The sequence below is a fragment of the Neltuma alba genome, unplaced genomic scaffold (genome assembly GCF_004799145.2).
Source record: "Neltuma alba isolate B1F8T4 unplaced genomic scaffold, ASM479914v2 tig00001633_pilon, whole genome shotgun sequence".
Taxonomy (NCBI): Eukaryota; Viridiplantae; Streptophyta; class Magnoliopsida; order Fabales; family Fabaceae; genus Neltuma; species Neltuma alba.
Genome location: NW_021632543.1, coordinates 466642 through 493785, shown reverse-complemented (window position 1 = coordinate 493785; position 27144 = coordinate 466642). Strand labels below are relative to the sequence as shown.

The window sequence follows — 27144 nt, the reverse complement described above, 5'->3', positions numbered from 1 at the left end:
TATTACAATTAACAGCTTTTGGTATAAGATGTCAGTCTTCTATTTCTAAGTATTTTGTAGTGTAATTTACACTAAAAAATGGGTTTTATGTTTAGGATAGAAGGAGTATTTTTGTGAAAAAAAATTAATATTTTAGTTATTATAATTTTGACTTATTTGCAAGACAATTCTAAATTTTAACCCAAGCAACTCAATTTTTATAGAATCAGCTTTCTCCAAATTCATATTTGGAATGTTTCTTAAGATCAAATTCTTGTATCTATATTAGATAAAGAGAAAATGAAACTTCGAAAATTTTCTAGAACCGTGATTGAGATAAAACTAAGGGAAAATCCCCAAAAAACTGTTTTTGGGATTTCAAAACTTTAAATAGGGAAAATCATAAATAAAGACCCCTGAATTACCAAAATTATACAAAGGTCACATGAATAAGTAAAATTACCATAAACGACCCAGTTTCATATTATAAATATAAAATTTTGGTGAAATGTCTGAAATACCCCTCAGTCAATTAACAAGTTGACTACAAGAAATGACAAGTTCACTTTAATGAATGACAATTTCAGTATATCAAATCACAATTTGGTTAAAGATATGCCAAATCATAAGTTGACTATGGGAAATAACAATTTTACTTTAGCAAATAAAGATTTTAGCAGACCAAATCACAACTTGACTTAGGGGCATTTCAGATATTTCGTCAAGATTTCATATTTACAATATGGGATTGGGTCCTTTATGATAATTTTGCTTATTCAAGTGACCTATATGTAATTTTGATAATTCAGGAGTCTTTATTTGTCATTTTCCCTTTTAAATAAGTCTTGCTTACTATATTTTGATAACAATTGATTATACTTAAAAGAAAAATGACAACACATTTTTATAATCTGATTTGTCATTTAACATTTTTCAGGTTATTTTATTTATCTTTTTCCCTAAAACTAACCTTAAAGGACTCTATTAAACAAAAGTAAATCTTGTAATTATTTCTATAAAAATTTATAAAGATAATATATTTTCAAAATATTTTCTTGAACATTTTTTAAAAGCAACACGGCATGCTAGTTATTTGGTAATTGTTTTTTAAAAAAAATGCAAATAAAGACCCCCAAATATGTAAAATTATGATCTGAGACTCTAAATTTAAAAAATAGCAAATAAGGACCCGGTTCTATTTTTGTAAATATGAAATATGGGTAAAATATCTAAAATGCTCCTTGGCCAAATTGTGATTTAATCTACTGAAATTATCATTTGTTAAAGTGAACTTGTCATTTCTCACAGTCAACTCATCATTTAGCATACTGTTAGCCAAATTGTGATTTGGTCTACTGAAATTGATATTAGTTGAAGTGAACTTGTCATTTCTCATAGTCAATTTGTCATTTGGCTAAGGGACATTTCGGATATTTCACCACGATTTTATATTTGTAAAAATGAGACTAGGTCCTTGTTCTTTTCCCAATTAAGAGTCTCAAATCGTAATTTTACATATTTTGGGGTATTTATTTGCAATTTTCCCTTTATTTTTAGTTGGTATTATTTTGGAAAATTCACAATTAAATACTTGAAATTTGAAAAATACGCATAGAAATCCATAGCAACTTCATTATGGCTTTGTCAAAACTCATAAAGTTGTTATGTGTTTTTATTTATATTTTTTAAATTTCAGAGTCTATTTTTTGCAATTTCCCCTGTTATTCTATTAAACATTTTTCAAAAACAACACGGGATACTGAACCTGTTGGCGGACAAGCACATTAGCTGGTCCGTCCGTCCGCCCGCCGTTTCGCCCGCCTGTCATACGGTGTCGTATTTAGAAGAACATGCGACCTGGACGGAGCTTTCTCAAGGAATCAGCGAAGAAGAAAAGCAAACTTCCAGGAAGAAGCTAAACTCCAAAGATCAGTCTGCTATTCTTGGGGAGCATCCCGTAAGTAATAAACTGTTTATCCTATCTGCTTCCAGATCTGGATCGCCTCATTGTTCCGTTGGTGTCCATGAGAAAGTATTTCTTGATTTTCTCACCAACCAAACATGTCGGGATCCAAATTGTTATGTACGATAACTTAAAGTTACTCTAATCGTAGAGATCTTGTGTTGCAGGAGCAAAAGTTGGCACTGGCGAAGCAGCTAGGTCTGTGACCTCGACAGGTGCAGGTCTGGTCTCAGAAGAACAGAAAGAGCAAGGTTAGATTTTAGTTTCTTCTTTTCTTGCGGAGAGTGAATTGGATTTTTCAGGAAATAGCTTCCTATGAGATTAGTTTAAATCAATTTGAGATGACTTATCTTCGGCGTGGAATATTAAATGGAGGGGACAATTGAAAGTGTACTCTGATCGGAAAGTAATTGTTCAGAAATGTTGCTTACTGATGGGTAGTTGTTAAGTGATTTTGTGCATTGAAAGCACGTTAACCTAGTAACCAGTTTCGGTGCTCATCTCTTTGATGAGTATCATTAGATCTGAACTGTCTATATCTCATTTTAACAATCCAGATTTAAAATTTTTAATTAATTATTTTTAAATAGAAAAAACTATTTTTTGAAAGAATGATAGTTAAGAGATCATCACTATTTTAGATTCTATACATTTTAAAATAATTATTTTAAATAAATAAAAAAAAATCAAATCTAAACCATCCAAATAAGATATAGATGGTTCAGATCTGATTAGCTTCTAGTGCTCATCAAATAGATGAACACCAAAACTGGTTACACCTAACCTATGATGGTTTTCCAAACAAGCTTCACTTGCTTGCACATAAATATGACTACTTTTTCGATAGGTGTTCATCGTACACTTAAAATAGCGCTTGTAATTTATGTAAGGGGTAAATATTTTATTGATTTAGATCTTTCACGTCAGAAACCTGGCTATCATGACATCCATCCACCATATGTAATTCTTAAACTGCTGACACATGCTCAGGGAAGCTCAGACTTATCAACACGAACAGAAACTTGCTGAGAGGTGCAAGCAGGGAAAGCCTTGGAAGATATATATTTTGATCATTGATTTTGATTCTTCTTTCAACATGTGTTAATATCATGTCGAAGGCATCACAATTGGTAAGATTTTCTCTGCTCAATTGAAAATGTTCAGCAACTTAACTACCACCTCTCATCCTTAATTTAAGATTACTTGAAAGTTTGGATTTGGATTTTATCTCTAAGTTTATAATTTTTCCTCCAAAATATCTATTTATTTGTGCATGCTTAGAGGTTTTTACTAAAAATTTATTTCCATGCATATAATTAAAGATGATAGTTTAAAAAAAACTAACATATATTTGTTACAAATAACTATCTTATATAATTTTCTTAATATGACGAACTGGAGGTAATAATATACAATCTAATGTTAAACAAGGGCATTTTAGAAACGCCATGTCTTTTTAGAGATATCATGTCTTTTGTTAGAATTAAGCACTTAATTCAACGGTAATTTTATGCCAGCACTCCATTCTTGGTTTAGCACAACTTGGAAATGCTGCAAAATCCATTTTTGTTTAAAATCTGTAAATTTTTTTGAGGTCTTGAACCATGTCAATGACCTAGTACCTCTTACATCTCATTGAATGCTGAGGTTTTTGCAAATTAGTTCTCAAATATTACTGTTTGATTTGCTTTTGTTACATTTACACGTTACTTTTTCAATCCTTAATATAAAATCTATTTTGATCAGATTAAGAAAGTTTGGAAAGTTAATCATAAAAATATGATATGTTTTTTTAAAACACTATAATTATCTTTCTTAATATTCTTCCTCCCTCTCCTGTTTGATTATGATTGATAGAGTGTCAATAGGGATAATTTAGAAAAAGCTCGTAAATATGAAAAATATATCTTATGTTTAGAAACAAGATCAACTCAACAATTAAGTCTTATACTAAGGATAGAGCTGTCAAAACAGGCAAAGCCCATCAGACCAGCCCTTTTAAGCCCTTTTAAGTTGAGGGCCGGGCTTGTATTTTAGGTGGTTTAAAAAGAAATTAGACTTAAAAAGACTAACCTTATAGGACTCAAAAATAGAAGGGCCAACCCTTTAGGGCCAAGGGCTAGCCCTTTTAAGCCTGCTTATTTTTTATATATATTTATAAAGTTATAGATTAGTCTTTTATGAATAAGGTTAAATTAGAAAAATACTTAGAAGAATCAATACTCAAGCTAGATAATTGAAAAGAATTAGATGTCTTGGACTTGTGGAAGAACAATTAAAATCAATTTTCAATTATTTCAAGAATGGTAGCTGATATTCTTAACATTTTAATCACCATAATAGCTAGTAGATCTCCATTTACCATCTGTTTACATATTTTAACAAAGTGCAAAACTTTTCTTATTCGAACAAATGTTCAGGTTCTTATTTGTACTTATAATTACTGCATAGTTTTCTTTTAGATAAGGTAAATGAAAACAAAAACCTTAATATTTTTATCACTGAAGAAGAGTTCACTTGTAGTAAAGAACAATCAAATATTGCTGATCTTGATGATACTGATGAAGATGAAGATGAAAATAAAGATAATAATGACGTTGATATTGTTAATATTTAACTGCTAGGTTTTTATTTTTCTGTTTTTCGTGTTTTGTCCTTTGTCATTAATTTACTTTCTGGTGCTGCAAGCGTATCTTTGGAAATGCTGCAAAATCCATTTATGTTTAACACTCTCTCTCACACACATATGACAATCATCTTGAGTAATAAGAGTTTTGTGTTAACCTAATTTTCCTTTGTTAAATTGGATAGCAAAGAGAATGTCAGTTTTTGCTTCTTAAGAAATAGGAGGGCTGGTTAATGTAATCCAACTATTTCTTTTTATTATTATTAATTTCTGCATTGCAAATTGAGGGGGAGAAATTTATTTGTTGATTTATTAATTGAACTTCTTTTTTATCATGAAATTCATTAGATTCTGAATGTTGTAAATATTTTTGAACTCATGAAATTTATTAGGATTTATACAATAATAGGAAAAAAAATAGAGGGGAGAATGAAATATAAGGACCATGTAAGCAGACTGATTATTTTAAAGAGCATATAAATTTTAAAATTATCTAAAAGAACCTAGCTTTGAAAAAGAAACAAATGGACAAAAATGCCCTTATGCAATTAATATGGAACTAACTCAGTAGCAAATTATAAAAGATGAGCTGCAGATTTAGCTGCAAATCTTGAGAAGTCAGTTGAAAAGCAAGTTATAAAATGTAGAAATTGTATGTAAATTATGGATGTCCTGCTTGAAATATATATATATATATATATATAAAAAGCAGAAGATTGGCTGCAAATCATTGTGATAGTTTTGTAAATCTCAAAAGCTTGATCATAAAAACCAAAGGATTCATCCATTCTTAAAGTTGGAGGATCAATTGGCTAAATTCTTTAAGTGTCTAGATTGACTCACGATTTATAATTCATATACAACTAATTTTTTCTGTATTCAGTATTTATCACTGTGATGAAATGTGAACCATATTCAGAATTTGATCTAGATGGCTTGCATTTGAAATTCTTAATATTAATTTTCGGGTGAAATTACATTCAACACCTTGATCTTCTTTAGGTGCATCAACACCTTAATTTTTTTAGTATGCAATTTTATCCATGATCTAAATATGGTATAATTTCACCTATTGTTTTTAGCTTTTTTTTTTTACATTATTATAATTTGGTTGCTTGCTATGAAAGTTGTTAATAATTTATAAAAGAAACCATAATTATTAATTTCAACTGTTAAGATGAATAAAAAGAAAAGAGTAATTTTAAATGAATAGAAAGGGTAAGATTGCATCAAATTTTAAAAAAAAATTATAGGTAAAATTGCAACACTTAAAAGATTAGGGTGCTATGTGTACTTGGGAAATAAGATGAGGATGCTATGTGCTATTTTAGAAAAAATTGTTTATAAACTAAAAAATTTTATATTTTGTTTGAGCCAAAAAAAATTATATTAAATCTAATCCATTCAAAATCAATATAATGGTCTACAATGAGCATAATTCGTACTCATCCTTTTGATAAGGATGGAATGTGGTATCATTTTTTTTCCGTTTACAATTAATATTTTAATATTTTCAAGTATTTCCAGATTTTTCATAATTTATAACTCATTTGCTATTGATTTTCTTTGATTTGCTTGACTGAGCTTCCGTGATTTGCAACTAATGTTATGGGATTTGTAGCCAAATATGTGTCAACTGTGTAAGGGCATTTTTGTCTATTTACTTCTCTTAAAATGTTGGCCTTTAATTTTATGTCATTTTTTAATTCATGATCCTTTAAAATAATTAATTTCTTCCCATCTTTCTTGTCGGTTATTCTCCCAAAACAGAGGTATTTATATGGAATGTGGGTAATTCAGAAAAACATTTCTATTGTTTTTCTTTTTGGAAGAAGAAATCTAACTTTTACGTTTTTAACGTCACTATCCCGTCTACAACTTATTAGAATTTAGAACGAGGATTTAAAAACAAAAATCCTTTTGTCTTTAACCAATCTAAAAGGTTCACTTTCCAAATCAGCTGTGGTTAGAACTAACCTAAAAAATATTTTCTAACCAATCTAGAATGTTGAAAATTATTACTTGTTTTAAAAAACCGATGCAAAAGTCTTTCATTTAGTAGTATAGAATGATTTTTATTTTTATATAAAGACAATTTTATTTATTTATTTATTTTGGCTATGGGTAGGTATCCTCCTATTACAAATAATCTTATTTGAAATATTTTTGGATACTAAATGTTGGTATTTTTCTTAGTAAAAATTCGAACTTTAGTTCGTCACATTGTAAGGGACTAATTTCTTGCACTAAACCCAATCCTCGTTAGTGAGGCAATTTTATTTAGAGCCAGATAAAAAGATATCCAAGCCAAGTTGAAAATTGCAGAGTCTAGAAAGCTTCCCTTAGCATCAAGTGGTTGCATCTATAAAGTGCCTGGAGCACTCCTTGGAAAATTGCATCTGTGATTGCTGCAACTTTGCTGCTCTTGCTCACTTTCATCCAAACCATAGAGAAATAGGTCAAAGCTCATGTATGAATGGCTACCAACTTAATCATTATATTTGTTGTGTGTGTGTATAATACTCTTGTGGTTATTGTTAGCTTGTAAACATAATGACAACTTTTATACAGGATGAAGGGAGTGATACATATGTAGTCAGCTAGTAGAGATGAACACAAAAGTGGCATCGGCTAAAGTTTGATTTACTTGAAGTTTTAACCTAATCATGGAATGCATAACCTCGACATCTACACAAGTTTTATGGAATGGTGATAGTTCAAACACCTTTCACCCATCCCGTGGGCTTAGACAAGGGAGATCACCTGAGCTGCAACTTGTTTGTCTTATGTATGGAAAGGCTGGGACATCAGCTCTGCAAGGAAGTTCAAGCTGGCAGATGGAAAGGGATTAAATTCAGCTAATCAGGGCCTTCTATTTCTTATCCTCTTTTTTTTTTTTTTTGGCAGATGATCTGTTTTACTTGGGGAGGCCACTTCGGAGCAAATTGAAGTAATAAGAGAAGTGATGATAGGCTCGAATCAACTTGGCAAAATCTAAGGCTTTGAGCAAATTGAAGTAATAAGAGAAGTGATGATAGGCTCGAATCAACTTAGCAAAATCTAAGGCTTTCTTTTCCAGAAATATGAATTTTAACAGAGCTACTGAACTATGTCAATAGTTAAGAATTGGAATTACAATTGATCTTGGGAAGTATCTTGGAGTTCCCCTTCTGCATAAGATGACCAAAGAGGTTTTCCTTCCTCTAATTCTAAGAACACAACAGAAGTTAGCTAGGTGGAAAAGCATGCTGTTAACCATGGGTGGTAGAACCATCTTGATAAAATCAGTTCTCTCAGCAATGCCGGTCATTTGATGCAAACGATGCTCATTCCAAAACGGGCTAAAGGAATGAGACATTCCTTTGGAATTTAACAACAATCCAGCAGAAATATACATTTAATCTCATTGGATACAATTAAGCAAGACAGAGCAAATAGAGGCTTAGAGATTAAGGATCTAAGAAGGAAAAATATTACTTTCACAATGAAACTATGTAAGGGCATGCTCATTTAACCTTTAGCCTTAGGGGTGCAATGTTTGAAAACTAAGGGGGTGTTTGGATTAGGCAAAACTATGGTTTGGAGAATAGATTCTGAAAGAATAGATTTTCTGAAAAAGTGATTCTAATAAAGTGCGAGTGTTTGGATAATTGTTGTCAGAAGTGCTTTTTGATACGTGGAAATTACTAAAAGGGACATAAGTTTAAATGATAATTACATGTAAGATATATTTCATTATATATGTTTATTTGAAGTAATAAATTTGTTAATAATATATAATTTGGCCACATAATAAATAAGACATAAATAATATAATTAATAAAAAATTAAAGTGTATATATTAATAAAATAATTAAATATGTTTTTAGGAAAATGATTTACTTTTGCCAAAAAAATATTATTATTTCTTAAAAATTTTAAAGATGAAATCCCATATTTTTTTTCACAAAATTAAATAACCACACAAAAAAATTTCATATTAATTGTCTTAATAATAGAGGTTGCAACAAAATATATTTCTCCAAATAGTTTTTTTTAACAACACATTACATTATCTGAAAAGAAAAAAGGAAATAAAAGGGACATGATTATTTTTGTATATAGTGAATAATTTGATCTCTTATGGAGTCACAAAGCCGAGCCATGTGAAACGAAAATTCTATTGATGAAGGTATTAAGACCTTGTCTATATATTAACTCTTTAATTAGGTTTTACATTAATGACCGAAACAATAATCTTACATTTAAAACCAATATTAAATCTCCAATTAGGTCCTACATTAAATACCCAAATAATAAATTTATTAATTTTTTTTGCCAACATAATAAACAATGTATAAAAACATATATTAATTACTATATCCAGTTGTAAATGTAAGAGTTAGTTGACTAATTTGAGTAAATTAAAAAAATAAGTTAAGTTAGTTATTTGTAATAAACAGGTGTTGTCTTTCCTACAATATCCCTATTAATCAAGTTTATTGGTTATAACTTGAAAAACGATAGACAAATATGAGAAATAAAGTAGATTGAGGTTTTATATTTAGGACCAAATACAAATCAAATGAGATCTTATATTAAAAACAAGATGTGGTAATTGTTGATATGTGTATATATAATTATAAAATATAAGATTATGTTTTTAGAAAACTAAATAATTATTTTCAACCAAAAAAGAAAAAACCATACGTAGGGGGTGGGGGGAGAACCACTCAAAAAGCAAAATTTTTTACCTTTTTACAAAACCTTGGTTTTGATAGGCAAACCATGGTTTTATCATAAAACTATGGTTTTGAAAAATTGATAGGTGTTTGGGTAATTTTTTCCCAAACCATGGTTTGGACAATCACCCAAACATCCCCTAAGTGTGATTGTAGGAGTGAAACTTATGAGATGAAGTAACTCCTTCGCGACTTGGTGAAGCTAAGAGTAGTTTATTTAGAATACGGGTGGACAAGTTAAGAGTGGGTTCATGACAAACTTTTGGTGAAATTCTTGGACGCCTTTGGAAGAGTCTTTAATTCATTGTGTGGAGAATAACATTCACTTGATTGATCCAAAAGCAATTGTCTGATCTTTTGTGGGGGCAAATAGGCAGAGGGATGTTTAGGAGTGGATGAGGTTATTTCCGCCTTGGATGATAAACATTTTGGTCACAATCAAAGTTCCTTTGGGATTAGAAGAGGCTAGATGTACTTGAAACGACAGTAATGATTCAAAATGAATTCTGGACTAGTGCCCCAAATTCTGGATTAGGATAACTTCCATTACTTCTGAATTTTGAATGTGGTTCGAGTCCGAATTTTCTTTTTCTCAAAAAGCCCTTCGCCTCCCCGATTTACAGCACTAATCCATTTAAAGGGGAAAAAAAAGTTAGTTGCAGATCGAATTGACGAGTAGTCCAACGTTTTTGAAACAATTCAGATTTAACAAAGTTCTTTGTGTTAAGAAAGGTCAGCTCCAACCGGATGGCTGAAAACCAAAAAAAAGGCATTTATTTCTTTATTATTTTTTGGGTCGTTTTTTTCTGTCTGAATTTATTTTGGGTATGATTTGATAAATCTGAAATAGAATGAAGCTTGTGCAGGAAGAGATAAAGACGATGATGTTGGAGGAGAAAGAGAGTAAATGAACTGTGTGAGAGAGATAATGGTGTTCGTGGTGCAACTGAGGAACACGACGTGCTTAGGCAGATCTTATAGTGCAAGCAATAGGGATTTTTTTTTTTTAACCAAATCAACTAATAAGGATTGAGTAAAAAAACGAGAAAATCTATAGGAATTGATTCAAAATTTGGTGAATTTTTTTGAATGAAAAATCAATTATATGAATAAAATGAGGGTTAATACATAAAGTCTTAAGAGGTGTTTGCGTGATTACCCAAACCCAAACCCAAACCATAATTTGAGAAAAAATTACCTAAACACCATAGGAAAAACCAAAACCATGGTTTTGACTCAGAAACCATTGTTTTGGCAAAAGCAGAAATTTTCTACTTTTGGAGGAAAAAGAAAGAGTGGAAGAGCTTATGGGATATATATCTTGTTGTTTTTAGAATGAAATAATATTTTTCTGTTGGTAAAAATTATTCATTTTTTACAAAAAATTTTTTAATCTCATAATTTATAAATATATATACACATATTAATTAATTATTAATTATATTATCTTATATATTATTAATTATGTTAGTAAAAATTATTTTGTTAACAATTTTATCCTTTCAAATTAAAATATATTATAAAATCTATCTTTTATATAATTATCATATTAACTTATGCCCTTTTTAGTAATTTGTATATGTAAAAAGTGCTTCTGGTAACAACTATCCAAACACTCTTACTTCTCAGAATCACTTTTTCACAAAATTTATTTTTCAAAAAATCTATTCTCCCCATAATCTATTTTCCAGAAGCTATTCTCCAAACCATAGTTTGGTTACATCCAAACACCCCCTTAAATTAGTCTAAATTATTATTTGGTGAAATTATAAGAATTGTCAGATTAATTTTCCAAATTTTTATATAAATTTATAAATTACTTTATTTATCCAAGTTCAGAAAGAAAAAACCATTGTTCTTTATTCCAGCTATCGTCACTAGAGGTGGTAAGCTTGCGGAAATCAATCCCGGCGGTGGGAAGGTTCTCTGTTCTGATATGAACCGGAGATTGTTACAGCTTTATGGGTGTAAGAAATGGCCCGCAAATGAAGGTAGAAAAAGGACAAGAAGACAACAGTAGCAGCGATTGTCTATTCTTATTGAGCCAGAAGGAGATCTACAACCACATCTACAACAAGGGATTCGACGATAATTTCTCTCTTGGTGTGGATCCTAATTGCGCAAACTTGTTTGATGAGTCTTGGAGATTTGGATTGACGGTGATGAGGCCTGCGGCTCTAGGAGGTGTCGTGAATGGTCAGGATCAAGGGAACCGAGCGAAGAAAAACCGAAGGGTAACACTTAGTGTGTGCTTGGTAGGAGGGACCGGAGGAAAAGGGAAGGACGTAAAAATTTTAATGGGTTCAGTTTGAGACATTAAAGAAGTGGGGTTATACAATTTTAATTAAAATAAACTCTCTCTCCTTCAATTTTTTAAATCGAAGCCATTAAATTCTTTCTCCACTTCTATCCATTTAGGTCATACTGAACATAGGATAAAACATTTAACAAGTGCCAGGACTAATTTTGTGAGGATTGGACAATACTTCCTCCCTCCCTCTCCTTTTCTTCTAAAATTGAGTTTTTTCCCCCCTGAAAGAAGAGAGAAAGTACACTGTTTCCTCTCCTTATCTCTCCTAAAATTTGTTCCATATGCTGTTTCCGCGCCAATCATTCATTTTAAATATTTCACTACCGCTTGTGCGTCAATAAATAATGGTGGGAATATTTTTTTTTTTTTGTGTGGTTAAACAGCCAACACACTTCTCTAAGCAAGACATGGATTGTATAGACGAGAGATTTGACCATGTTAGCCCATTACTCTAAAATAATATGAAAAAGTGGAAAACAAATCCCCAACTCCCTACAGTTTTATCAAGTTTTGTAATCAGTCGCTATCGTTATATTTTGTTTTTCAAAAAAAAAAAAAGCCCTCCTTATAAATTACTTCGTCAGATTTGAGGACTTCCACTCGGAGCAAACGACATTAGAAACTTAGAAGCGGCTAGTGGTTCTTCTAAGAACCTCCATAAGAGCTCCTTCTTAGACATCTGCTCCGGGTATCACAGATTGTATAAACAATTAAAAACCCCGCTACCCCACAATGACACCTTTCTCATCTGGGACTTTTATTTGTTTATCCAAGCTGTGATACAAGAAGCAAAAGGCGAGGGGGAGACGCTCTTACTATGAGGATTACAGGGATATGAGGATCAGTTTCTCTCGGAACAAAACAAATAAATTTGTCCATTAAAATCCATCTAGTCAATATGAATGAAACTCAAATTTCAAAAGTGTGTTTTTGGTATTTTTTTTTTTTCCCCCGACTTGGGATGTGGAAATTACCTACCGACAAGGTGGTCGGTATAGTCACATGAACCCACGTTCTGATTGCGGAATAGGGGCCGACATTTTACCAGACGCACCAATTTTTAAATAAACATTGTCATCATATCAAAGCTCGATGCAATAAACTATCTGGTAATTTATAGTCCCAAAAACAATAAGACAAACAAAGATTTTCATGAGCAATGGCCTTTATAATATAATTAGGGAAGACTTGAAGCTGACTTGACTCCTTATATATGTGATGCATAGTACATAAGGCATGAAGCGCTTCGTGGACAAGTTTACAAGGGAAGTTGAGTTATATTCTCACGAATCTCTTGAACATCAATCAAACCATCAGGTTAGTTATCTTCTTTTACCATCTCTTTTCTGATATATGCTACTTCAAATTTTTTGCTACCTCTTATTCCATTCTATTCTATGACTTTGCCTTCAGCATCAGATTCATGAGTTTAGTTCAGGCATTAAACAGGATAAAACTTTTTCTAATGATTTTGATTTAATTTTGTGCATCACTATGCCATGGTTTCATATATTTAAGCATGGTTGCTCCTTATTTTCCCCAAATTGTATTATAATTTTGACTGCTTTTACACTCCCAGATAAGACAACTGAATATATCGTATCGCCAACGATTATATCTGACATCTAATCATATATCTATCAGTCGGAATTATTTTAGGCTTCGATTAATATTTGATATTTTGTAGCATCAACTTAAATTTAATCAACCCTAAACCCCTTTTCATATAATTAATATTTGATATTTTGTAGTATCAACTTAGATTTAAACGTCGTGTTCTACCAGCCTAATTTTTTTTCCCTACTCATAAGGTTTGAATTTTCTTTCTTTTCTTTTAATGTTTTAGTTTTTAAATTTTTAATATTTTATTTTTTTGAAACGAATATATAATAATAAAAAGTAAAATTATAAAGATTTTACATGATATTGTAAGAAGACAAGATGATTTTTCTTTAGTAGAAATGCACACAGTAACCAGTATTTTTAATATCATTAACTTATAATAACTCAAAATAATCATTCGGTACTTTTTTATTTTATCAATGAAAAAGACAGATCAAGAGGAGATTCGAAAACAATGTTATAAGTGACATGAAGTTGGTGAGTTAATCAATTAGGTCCCTTTTTGTTATATGGATGGTTAAGGTTTATCTCTACACTTCAGTTTCGCAACGAGGAAGTTCGACGAAGAAGGTTAATTAATTATCTCTTTTTCTTACGTGGTACCCGTAACTTAAGGTCTTAGGTTTTACTAATTTTTGAAAATTTGCACTTCTGAATTGAGAAAATTTCAGATAGGCCCCACTATAGCACCTTAATTTCAAATAGCTCCAAAAGATTCTGCATTTTCACTACACTACTCCCTTGAACTAAAATAAAATTAAACTCTATGGATGAAAAAAAAAACATTAGGGCCCTTACTTCATTATATTTTTTTGAAAAAAATGATCAACTGTTCCTAGAGCTCTGGCCATTGGAGCGCCGACTACCAAAGATATTTTGCCAATAAGGTAGCTCGAGGGTTTGAACCCGTAGTCTCTTAGCACATCAAAAAATTCTAGCACACCCAAAAATTCTCGCACCAAGTAATCCAATTCATTTAATTATATAATGCATAAAGAAATATACAGTACTACAAAAAAAAAAAGACACATTTTATGGCGCCTATTTACATTTGTTAAATGAAAAAACAACGTAAAAAATGTACTAGCATTTTTGTAATAAAATTAACATTTTTTTATATTGATTCAAAATTTGACCGACATAAAATAAACAATCTATAAAGGTTCAAATCAAACAAGAACGGATGCAGCAAGACATGTTTTTTAGGAAAGAAAATTAAAGTTGAATTTTTAAGAGAAACCACGTGGGTTATTTCTATAATGGTTCCCAATTATTATAATTGTTAATATTATTTTTATTTATTTTTTTATTATACCATATTGTTTTTATTTACTAATTATAATTATCTCTTAATTTTTAGGCTAGAATATGAGATATAATCTCATTTTATGTTATTCTATATTTATTTTTCATTATTTCTTTCCTAATATATTAGATTAATTGCTTGTATCTGTTAGGACACACGATCACTATCATGATCCTTAGTTATTTTTAATTGAACGATCTATTTTCTCCTACCCATAAATATATCTAACCTGTCACTCTCCCGAGACTCTTCATCATTTCCTGTTTTCTTTATCTTCTTCATTCTCTTAACCCAGCATCTTCAAACTCACTATTATGGCGTCATTATCTTGAGGCCCACGAGATCATCCTTTCTCATTCACACCAGCATTGTTGAGCTCCACGTTATTGTTTAAATATGGCTGTGATGAGTCTGAATACTACCCTTGCGTATATCTGTTTTGTTTTGCTTTTTTTCAAAAAAAAATTCTACAATCTACATCAGTTATTAATTAAAAATGACATAGAATGTGACTTTGAACTTTTTGTTTTTTTTTAACCGATGTAGAATTGTTAAGAAGCTACGTCATTAGCTTTTATGTCCCCTTATTAACTGATATAAGAAATCCTTTTTGTGGTAGTGATATATGTAACAAAACAAATACGAATACAAATGTATATGTATGAATGAACAAGTGAAATAGGAATATCAAAAATAAAAATTAGGCAATTTATATGAGTATAAGAGAAGTAACAACCACTCACTACAAAAAAATTGACTTTCAGTGGTGACAAAAAGTCGCCGCTGAAAGTATAAAAGTCGTCACTGAAAGTTTTCAATGGCGACTTGTCGCCGCTAAAAAGTCATTGCCGTAGCAGCCATGGCTGAAAACTTTTAGTGGCGACTAAAAAGGTCACTGCTAAAAAGCACTTTCAGCGGTGACTTTTAGAAGTTTCAGTGGGCACATTTGTCGTCGCTGAAAGCATTTTCGGCGGCAACATTTGTCACTGCTAAAAACACTTTCAGTGGCGACAAGAATGTTGCTGCTGAAAGACACTTTCAACGGCGACATTCTTGTCGCCACCGAAAGTGCTTTCAACGGCGACATTCTTGTCGCCACCGAAAGTGCTTTCAACGGTGATAATGCCTAAAAAGAATTAGCTTTACCAACGCCACGTCATTACCGCCGGCCGCCACGTCATCATCGCCGGCCGCCACATCATCACTAGCCACCTCCACGTCATGGCTATAGCACTCCTTCCCGCCACATCATCGTCTAAATATTTTCACTTCAAATGTGTCTTCTTCAAGGTTCGAACTCGTGACCACCTCCTTTCGTGTCTAATCTTCTTGCCACTGAGCCAGATTGAATTTGTTTATTAATATTGTAAAATAAAATATATATTATTATATTACACTTTCAGCGGTGACATTATAAAGTCGTCGCTGAAAGTCCTGTCGCTGCTAAAAAAAGTCGCCGCTAAAAGTCCACTTTTCAGCGGTGAACTTTCAGCGGCAACACAAAAAGTCGCTACTCAAAGTCCACTTTCAGCGGCGACAAAAAAGGTCACTGCTAAAAGTCTTAGTTTCAGAGGCGACTTTTGGGGTCGTCGCCGAAAGTCGTCACCTAGAGTCTTTTTTTTTGTAGTGACTTGAGGTTATGTTGAGAGAAAAATGTAAATGTCAAGGTCTGCACAAAGGGATTAACAACAACACTTAGGCGATTTACAAAATACAGAAGGAAATTAACAACCTGCCAACTTGAGAACGTGGTCCTCATGTCACTATGATAAGAAAAACACAACTCAAATCTATAAGTTACACATAGTGAAAATATTTTCTCACCACTTGCAAGAATTTCTGAGAACAAAACAAGTATATGGTAGAAATTAAATAGCGCAAGATACACCAACATTACTAACATGGAAAACCCCTCAATGCAAGAATGAAAACCATAGGTCATCTAAACTGAAGAAAATCACAGCTCTACTATGATTAAAATATAAGAATTTCCTGATAATAAACATATTGTTTAATTTATTACAGAAGTTCAGGGATTTAAATTTAGTGCAGCTTGAGAGCTTGCAGTTTAATTATATTGGTCAGATTCTCATCCTTCCGTTTTGCAGTTAAAGAAAAGTCAAATCAGTTCAGCTGAACCAGCCAGAGTTGGATAAAGAACCAACTTATTGACCATACAAAATTGAGGGAAGAATCAAGAATTATTTCGAATCAATCTAAAACAGGTTGAACTGCAAAAAAAAGTTAAAAAAAAAATAGAAAGAGTGTCCAACTGTTTTGAACCGATCAGATTTTTTTTTTTATAACCTGTAAAAAAATTGGTCATATTTCTAAATTATATTTTATGCATATTCGTACATTATATGAATTGAAAAAGAAATAGCGGTGATGAAATGGGTAAGAAATATATTTATATATTATAAAACTGTAAATTTTAAAATATGCAAGCATTGTATAAACATCAAATCTTACAATTTTTTTAAATTTATATTTTTTAAAATTGTAAAATATTTGTTAATTTCCTTAAATTATGTTTTCTTTTTATCTTTACTCACCTTATATTGTTAATTAATTGTATAGTTGTTTTCTATTTGAAACTAATTTTTTATTTTTATTTTTTGTCTTTTCTAGTTGTTTTCTTTTCGAGCCTTAATTAACCTGACGTTGATCACTTTGGGTTAAGTTTGCTAATTAATAACATGAAGAAGATTGGTAGTTAGTAGGAAACGGGGAACGTCGAAGATGGCCAAATTCTTATAATTTATCACATTTTTCTAATTGGTCCTTCGAATTTGGATGCGTTACAGTCCATGAGAAGATCGAAATAATGGCAAAACAAAATAAGCCTCTCCTGTTAAACGACTTGGAAGCCAGGCTAGAAATTTCAGATGACTTGGAAGCCAGATTAGAAAATTCAGACGAGGATGATGTTCCTTTGCAATCAAGCTGTACCATCTACAAGGTGCCACCTCAACTTCGAAGGGTAAATCAACTAGCCTATACCCCTAGTGTGGTTTCCATTGGCCCCTATCACTATGGAGACAGTATATTAGAATCAACGCAAGAGTTAAAATTCTGGTACTTCAAGAAATTTTTGAAGAGGATCCCTAGCAAGAAACCAGTTGACAAGTTACTTGAAGCCGTAAAAGGGAAGGAAGATGAAATTCGACGCTGTTATTCACAACACATAAAGATGTGTTCTAATGATTTCGTAAAACTGATTATGCTTGATGCTTCTTTCATTATTGAGTTCCTTTGTGCAAGTTATGAATCAAAGTCAGAAGAGCCTTCAACTGCAAAACCTGGTACAACGTCATATTTAATGCTAGACTTGGTTTTACTTGAGAATCAAATACCATTTTTCGTTCTTGAAGACCTGTATAAAGTATGTTCACCCACCAGCAAGATTTCATTTCTTGAGATTACGTTCGATGGTCTTGCGTCCAGCTTCCTGAAAAATATGTATCCCACCGACATGCAAATATTTTGTAGTAAACGAAGACTACATTGGGGTAAAATTCAACAAGTGCAACACATGTGTGATTTGTTGAGGACCTTATATGTATTAGACAAGGAGCAAAGAGACGTTGACATGGAAATAAAGCGTTCATATGGTATAAGTCAATTAAAGGATGCAGGAATTGAATTTCAACCTACTGATGATCGGAGTATGATTGAGGTGCAATGTTTTGAAGGAAGACGACTGGAAATTCCAAGTATTAAGATAACTGGTTGGACTGAGATTATGCTGAGAAATGTGGTTGCATTTGAGCAATGTCACCATCCTTTTAGTCATTACGTGACTGATTACATATTTCTTTTAGATTGTCTTATCAACACTGAGAAGGACGTTGAGATTCTTGTTGACAAGGGAATTATACATAACTTCGGTGACAATGATAAAGTGGCTGCCATGGTTAACACACTCTGCGATAATGTTACTGCAAGAAATAGCCTACGTTACAGCCATGTGTATAAGATGCTGAACAAGTTTTATGACCCCTACTACAAGAATAAGGCAACTTTTGTGCGTGAACACTGGAGCACTCCTTGGAAAAAATTATCTCTATTTGGTGGAATTCTGCTACTTTCTCTCACTCTCATTCAGACAATATGTTCTGTCATTCCCTTATTTAAGAAATAAGTCACCTTGGAAAAGATTGTGTTCTTGTATATTATAAGATCAATGTGTAGACTCCTTTCCTCTAATGAGGACAGTTTAAATAATTATTAGCTGACACCTTAAATATGAAGATTTGAACACTTTAAATAATCACTTTTGTTTTAGCATTAACGGCAGTCACTAGTCAGAGGGGGATCAAAACAAGGGGTCACAACATTTGACTATTTTTATTTAAAAAGAAAACTAAAAAATAAAACAAATCATGTTAGTTTAAATTCAAGTTCTCATCTTGTTTTGTAAATTTAACACTTTAGTTTTTCAATTTCAATTTTAATATTACTCTTTCCGTCCACAAATCTTTGAAATTTTGTTTTTCAATTTTGTTATATCATGTTTCAAAAGAACATATAATAAGTACCAAATTTAGATTATGAGCATATGCCCCGGACGAATCAAAGGCAAGCCGACTTGCCTTTACTTGACAATCAATTACCGTTCTCGAGAGCATATTCCAACCAGCTTGTAATTCCACTGGCTTCAATAACATTCCTCATCATTTGTTGAGGTTGCATTCAATTCTTTCGAGAAAGAGTTCTTGCGTATACAGATCCAAGCAAGTCGGATCTTACCTCTGTCGATTTTCGTCAACGTTGTTTTGCTGATCTTCATCCTTATCACCTCACTGATATGCTAAGGAAGTTTTACTTACCAGTTGAATTACCAGAAAGAGAAGTTCACAAGGCTCTGAAGCCCATATGCAGTGCAAGCCAGTTACGCGAAGGAGGTATTAAATTTAAGGCTCGCGAACAAATTAGCAACCTAACAAAGGTGCAATATTCAAATGGAATGCTGACAATACCATGCTTCCTAGTACGTGATTGGGCTGAGACTATGATCAGAAATGTGATTGCATTTGAGCAGTGTCTCCGTCACGTACAATTCAAGCTATGTCACTGATTATATAATGCTCTGGGATCATCTTATTAAAACTAAGAAGGATGTTGACCTGTTGGTTAAGAGGGGAATCATACAGAACTTTCTGAGTGACAATAATGCAGTGGCTTCCATGATTAACCGTCTCTGCAGAAATGTTGTGTCAACAAACTACAATAGTGAGTATAACCCTCTCTATAATGATTTAAACAAGTTCTATGATAACCCTTATAACAAATACAAAGCAATCCTTAGACACGAATACTTGTCGACCTCTCGGAGGATAGCATCTTTCATTACTGCCATTCTATTACAATCCCTCACCTCAACTCAGACAATATGTTCTGTCATTTCCTCATTTCAGAAACAAGATGTAGCTACAAAACCCTTGTACAACTCTCAAAGTTCATTTTCAATTTGTGGGACTATTCTCTGCTTTCTGTAGAAGCCAGTGTCAAGTGTGTGGATATGACGTGGAAATTTCTTTTTCTTTTTGGTCTATTTTTTAATAAAATAATTTAATGACTAGCTGTAGTATTTAGTCCAACAAACACTATAAAATATGCGCTATACTTATACAACATTTTCTAAGTAGTGAAAACATTCTCTTAGTAGTGAAAACTATCTCCTGGTTGGACGTGGTCCCTTTTTTATGGCTATGGCATGACTTCTCTCCATTTTTCCTCATGTAGTTTTAAAATAATTCAGATGTAATTTTAATAATTTAATTTGCATTAATTTAACATTTTATAGCAATATGTATTTAAAATGATTTTAATAATTTTTGGGGAAAAACATAAATGCATTGAATTAGTGGGCGCAAAATTAATGTATGTAATTTTCCCCAAAAAAAAAAACTCAGAAAAAGACATGCCAGGTTGTGATGGCCAATGAGTGGTATCCGCATTTCTCTCTCTGTTTTTTTTTTTTTGCCAACCTGCTCTTCTCTTGAATAAGACAAATTAAAATCTTATCCTATGCTGCTATTGAAGATGCACCACTCGTCTCATTTTAATTCACTGTTAAGTGAACACTTTGAGGTTGACTTGGTTCCTATGTAATGTATGATTTATTCCATAGCGTAAAGGCGTAAGCACTTGGTCCCAAGTTTACAACTGAAATGATATATTCTCTTTAATTTTACACAAAATCAATATAATCAAACCTTCAGGTTAGTTATCTCCTTCTTGTACCATCTCTTTTCTTATTTATGCTACTTTAAAATTTTGTGTTACCTCTTGTTTCATTCTATAACTCTTTCTTCGCCATCAGATTCATAAGTATAGTTACGTTCACGCATTAAAAAGGATAAAAAAAAAATTTTCTTGTCATTTATGGGCATCACTATGCCATTGTTTGATGCGTGACTCTGCGAGAGCACGCGCTTGGCTTCATATTTTTCAAGTATGGTTACTCCTTAGTTTTCACACACACACACACACACACACACACACGTATTTGTGACTACTTGATTAGTTTAAAATCACGGCCTATGATATGGTTGTAATTAAACTTTTCTTTGTAAAGTTTGAATAAGAATCAACTGATAGCACAGCAAGTATCTGTTTCTCAAGTTCTATGTCTCCATGTCGATCATTTGGGGGGAAAAAAAAATAAAACGCATCCCAAGCCTAAACACGAATGTCTTCTTTTTTGGGTCCAAACCTAAACTTATTAGAAAAGCTCGAGTTTGAGGGTAATATAATGCAACAAGTAATGGAATTTCGAACTCCATGAATGGATATACTCCACCTTATTTGCCTAAATAGAAACATATAACTTTCAGGGCCAAGTCTAATCGGTGTGATCATTTTCGAATTTAGATGTAGAGTTTAATTGGTCAAAACTTATGTAGTTTCATGAAATCTGAGACATGAGTTGTATCTTTGTTCATGACTTGTAAATGATGTCTTCTTAGAATTTCTTTTTTATATTATATGTAGAATATAAATTGCTAAAAATGAAATGCGTGGCTTTTGAGCATAAGTCCAAACTTAACCAGTTTCAAACTTAACCAGTTTCAAAGTTAATTTTTAAATTTGTATTCGAGCTCAATTAGTCAAAACTAGCGTGGTCCCATTTATAGTTGAGTGTCCAAGAAATTAAGTAGCATTATTTATGACTCATAAAAAGGTGCAACTCCTTAGATTTATAAGATTAATTTTGAAAGGATTATATAATAAAAAGTAAAACTACAGATTATGGACCGATCTTTTGGATGAATCAAAAGGCATATCACATTATTCGTGTTTCTTGCTATAGTTTAGGAAAAACAATACATATCTATAAATAACAAACTTAACTAAATTTTTAAAATAATTTTCTCAAATTGGCTAAGTAGGTATTATATTAAGAATAAGATATATTATTATATGCTAGAGAAGATGATTGCTCTTAAGCAGAAATACATGCAGTAATTAGTGCTTCTAATATTCTTAGCTTATATTACTTATATAACTCAAAATAGACATTCAGTACTTTTTATTCTATCAATGAAAAGGAAAGGGGAAAAAGAGAAATCAAGAGGAGATTAAAAGCAATGTTGTGGTTAATCAAATTTTGTTGATAGAGTTGGTCATATGAGCTGGGCCCGTGGACTTAGCGAGCAAAATGCCAATCTGCCAAGGTGTGAGCTAATTCAGCAAGTACGCCTTTGGGTCCGCTCCACCACAGATTAGCTCGATCGCAAGTTGCCAAGCTAGCTTGCTTTCTTTGTTTTTTCCCTTCAAATTTTTCATGCGATTCTCAACATATAAGTCTTTGTTATATGATATAGCTGGAAGATTTTGACCCTCAATCTCCACATGCGCATTGTCTCATTCATGTCATTGTATATGTAAGTAAACACTTTATATGTATGTAGATATATGTAGTCATATAAAGAGTATCATCCATCTTTTATTTTTCATCTATTTGTTGCATTACTATGCACGTCTTTGTATAAGATCTATTTAATTAATTTCAATGAATTAAGAAAATTAATTAAATTAATTATTTACCAAAAATATGTGTTGATTTTTTTTTAAAATACCCTTTTAAATTATAAGTTAATTCCCACATTATCTTATCACAACCCACGACCTAAGTTCAAAACTCTAAGTCCAACTTCAACATTTCAAACTTTAAAACTCAATCCATCTTGGTCAAATTCTTCATCTAAACCCTCTACACTCACAAATCCATCCCCATTCGAGCATGCAGCAACAAAGCGAGTTAAGAAATCAGGTTTACAGAACAGTGATAGTTGGAGGAGTACGATACTAGCATTTTAACAGAAAAATTACTTACCTTTTTCCTCTTTCTAGATTTCAACTCTTGCTCCAGCTTCGTCTTCTCAACTCTCTCTCTTCTGTTTTTCTTTCAGTTCATGTCTTTAGAGAGGTTCAGGGGCATTTTAGTCTTTCTACTGAATTATCAAAATTCCATACTGATATCTCAGGCCCATTTGGTGATTTTAGTTATTTGCATGTTCATTTTGTCATTTCAAATTTCAACAGTTATTTTCTGATCATTTTCTTTTTTTAAAGGGTATCTTACTCAAAGCGCACTATTTTTCAATGATGATTATTTTTTCTTATATGTTAAATACTTAATAAGGGTAATGAAAGAGTATTAATTAATATGATGTTGGATTGTAGTATGATTAATAATGTTAATATCGGTAATTACATGAATTTTATAATAAAGTTAACATTTTAAATTATTTTAATTGGTTTGTGTGAATTAATAAGAATTGATGAACCGTCCCAACACAAATGATATCCAAAGCTTGTTGTGGTTCACAATATAAGTTCTAATCTTTTTAAAATGGTCTAGGATTGATTTGTCTTATTATTTGATACATTTTTTTTCATTTTTACTCCTAATTAATTATATGTCTCTCTTATTTCTTTTTTTATTTATTCACTCTCATTTTTTTCCAATCATTCTTTTTTCTGGTCACCCTTTCCATAAATAAGGGTGTTAGTTGTTTTTTTCTTTAACATATTTATTATTTTTAACCAACTTGTTGATCTACTTATTTGATGTTTATATATTTTTTAAACCCCTTTGGTTAGTCTTATCGTTTTTCCATGATAAATTTCATTCGTCAGAATTGCCGTGGGGCGGCATCAAAAATTTTCCGAGGTAGAATTCGAGATTTACTAAAAGAACATGAAGTAATTGCCCATTTGGATTAGCGGTGAACAACTGTGATTTTAGATAATCGTGAATTTTATAAGTGATACTGGCTATAAGTGATACTAGTTAATCGTGATTTCTGTTTGGATATTTTTTTTATAAGTGATTTTAAGAATTGTGATTATGTTTGGTTTTTATTTATTAAAATCACTTATGGGTGTATAATTACTAAAAAGGACATGAAGTTAATAAAGTTGTTTACATTTTCATAATTATTATATTTAATAATAAATTTTATTAAATATAATTTAATAAATGACATGAATATTTAAATATTATTTTTATTTTAAAATTATTATTATTTAAAATCACTTACAAAATTTATGTGTAGTACAAATATTAAATAAAAGACCCCATATAAATAAGAGATGAACGAAAATATAAAAAAAAAATTTGATTAGCAATTTTAGTAACATAGATAAGGAAATTGAATGTTCAATCAAAATTATAACTAAGAAATAAAATTGAAATAACAAAACTAATTAATAAAAATGATAGCTAGTTATTTTCCCTGCATTGCAGAATTTGATCTCGAATTGAGTCTCGAAGACGATCCATTTCTGATGAGGAAACTATGTTGGCACTTGGTGATGGATATGAAACAACATGATCATCATAATTACCTTCGAGGATATTTTCATTTTCATACTGACTAAATTTAAAATCAGTGTCAGTATGCCTTCTAATAAAATTGTGGATAGCCATGGTTGCAATGACTATTTGAACTTGTGTTTGGATTTTGTACAGAGGCATGTGATCTAGAATTGCAAATCTATTCTTCCATACCCCAAAAGTCCTTTCTATAGTACACCTCAAGCTTGAATGATAATAATTGAATATCTCATTCTCATTTTGAAATCCTGATGAACGCCTGAAATCTGGTAGATGATAACGTTCACATTTATACGGACCAATGTACCCAGCTGGTGCAGGGTAACCAGCATCCACCAAATAATACTTACCTAATAAAGAATCATAATGTTAATAAATATATATATAATTCGTATCAAGCATATCAATTTCAAGATATAAGAAGAAAACAAACCTCGAGGCAGATGCAGGAAGTTCATACTAGAAGTTGTAAGAGCATTATAAAAATCACGAGCATCATGTGCAGTGCCTTCCCATCTAGCTAAAGTAAAAGTAAAACACATGTCCCAATCACATGCAGCCATTATGTTTTGTGTAGGATATCCTTTTCTTCCAATAAATTTTGGTTGTTCAAACAAGCTAACCACACAACGAACATGGGTTCCATCTATTGCTCCTATAGCATTCTTAAAAAATGGCCGATATCGTGGGTCATTTTGAATTTTTGATGGGAACTCACGAAAGGTAGGATCTTGTGGCTTGATATAATTGAAGGACAATTGCAAGCAAGCACATAAAACCTTATGAAAACGTCTACTAACAGTCTCTTCTGAATGTTGAAATCTTTCTTGTATCATTCTATTACCTATTCCATGACCTACCATATTTAAAAACATTGCAACCATTTCTTCGACCCCCATATGTTTAGTGACCTTTAGACCATATTCAGACAATTCAGCACAAAGATAATGGAATACACGTTTTTCCATTCGAAACATCTCATGGCACCGAGTGGGATTGCCTCGCAATATTTCTTGTACCCATGCATGACCAGTTTGGTAACTTGTTCTGCATGGCTCTTTACATAAATATGCTACTGCATACTCACTAACCAATGCACTCACGATGACCGCTTCATCTAAAACATTGTCTTCGTCATAGTTATTATCTAAGTCATTATTCCAATGCTCCATGTTCTTTAACACGCCAATTAAAAAATAATTAATGATAAAATATTATGAAAAATATTGTTCCATTAATTATTCAAAGAATGAAAAATAAAGGATATGCATAAATAGCATATACATCAGCAAATTATTGCACCCAAACAAAAGGAAATTGTTAAATAAGCTTAAAAAACACATGTAGCATCATTATTCAATCAACCAGCAAACTTCTAAAAATCTTCCTTCCGTTAGCCTTCCCAATTATATGTCCTCGTAAGGCAATGGGTTATATGCTGCATGTTGCAGCCAATTTAACCTTTTATCCGCTACATCGCGTAAGGCAATAAACATCTCCCTGGCTGGCTTAAGCATCATTAGCTGACAGCATTTTGCATGAAATTCAGGATCATTAGCAACATCTTCAATAGTGAGCAGCTCAGCCATCACCTCACCAATAGAAGTACCGGGAACTCCATCAACACGTGCACGGCATGATTCTGCAATAAGAGTTATAGCATCAGCTATTCTTGATGAGGCAAGGCCTTTGACCTTCTTTGTTTTCCCACTCGCAACATCATTATTTCTCTTCCCCCCACATACTTTGCTTGAGGATCCTTGGGATGCATTTAAATTAATGTTTGCTATTTTTTCAGCGGCTTCACCACTTGCATTCTCACTGTCCCCAGATCCTTCCTGTGTAGAAACACCTAAGTCATCTCCCACATTCTCATGTTCATTTGCCTGACTCGGCAATATTCTTGACGATGATGACTAACCATATTGTCCAGTTGCCGCCACATCTTTGAAAAGTACTGTTAATTGGTGGACAAATGGAAGTCCTTTGCTCCTAAACTTTGCATATTGTGGATTTTCCTATATATTTATAACAAAAAAAAGAAATTAGCTTGTGCGTAGTCAAATTACAGGAAAATATATCCATGCACATTAATGAATCACATACCAATATTTTTCTCTCCCACCATTCATTCGGTGCATCCACAGTATTATTTTCACTATCCCACCCTAGCCCTGTCTCTTTTGCAAACAATTTATCCCATGCTTGCCATTCTTTTTTTAAGCAGTCCCACTTATTCTTCAATCGGCTCCTGTCATAGTTGCTGCCACTTTGACAATTAAATTCTGCAATTACAGCTTTCCATCCTCTTTTTGTAAGAGTTGTGCCACTTCGTTCCCCTTTGTAAATTCGAGTAAGACATGCTTGGATAAAATATTCAGTTGTTTTAAGATCACACGTAGCCTTGGTCTTTTGGGATTCACCGCTCATATTGCAAGTTGAAGTAGTGTTGAGATAGGTAAATTGACTTTAGCTAATTGGTGCCAAATTTAAAATCAGACATTAGAAAAGGGAAGAATAAAATGGGTATGGTATCTGGTCATAGTTCAAACTAATATATATTTTAAAAGAAGAAATATAATCACGATTATTCAATAAAAAGGAATCAAAAGGAATCAAGAAATAAGATGGTATATATTAAATGGGTATGGTCTCCGGCCACAGTTCAAACTAATATATCTATATATATATATATATATATATATTTACACACACCAAAACAGACAATCACGCTTATTCAAGAAAAAGCAATAAAAAGGAATCAA

General features: G+C 32.0%; 2 protein-coding genes and 1 long non-coding RNA gene across 3 annotated transcripts; 2 read left to right on the top strand and 1 right to left on the bottom strand.

The window, feature by feature from the left end:
• Nucleotides 1-1828: 1828 nt before the first annotated feature.
• On the top strand, nucleotides 1829-3324 carry LOC114759987 (uncharacterized). The gene is made up of 3 exons (XR_003741998.1): nucleotides 1829-1936; nucleotides 2110-2193; nucleotides 2933-3324. It is a non-coding gene; the product is annotated as an uncharacterized LOC114759987 (long non-coding RNA).
• A 14032-nt stretch (nucleotides 3325-17356) lies between these two features.
• Nucleotides 17357-18673, top strand: LOC114760128 (UPF0481 protein At3g47200-like). The gene has a single exon (XM_028949392.1). The coding sequence runs from the start codon at nucleotides 17357-17359 to the stop codon at nucleotides 18671-18673; it is 1317 nt and encodes a 438-aa protein (XP_028805225.1).
• Nucleotides 18674-25785: 7112 nt separating this feature from the next.
• On the bottom strand, nucleotides 25786-26809 carry LOC114760117 (L10-interacting MYB domain-containing protein-like). Its single transcript, XM_028949380.1, has 2 exons — nucleotides 26486-26809; nucleotides 25786-26217 (listed from the first exon to the last, which is right to left on the bottom strand). Exons 1-2 carry the CDS (start codon nucleotides 26807-26809, stop codon nucleotides 25786-25788), a joined length of 756 nt encoding a protein of 251 aa, XP_028805213.1.
• Between the last annotated feature and the right edge of the window lie 335 nt (nucleotides 26810-27144).

Bases quoted from the DNA above. Each gene is read 5' to 3' on its own strand.
- LOC114760128 (XM_028949392.1), top strand. From the start codon at position 17,357: ATGGCAAAACAAAATAAGCCTCTCCTGTTAAACGACTTGGAAGCCAGG.
- LOC114760117 (XM_028949380.1), bottom strand. From the start codon at position 26,809: ATGAGCGGTGAATCCCAAAAGACCAAGGCTACGTGTGATCTTAAAACA. The intron at 26,218-26,485 runs GTATGTGATTCA...GTTTCTACACAG, and splicing joins GGTGGGAGAGAAAAATATTG to GAAGGATCTGGGGACAGTGA.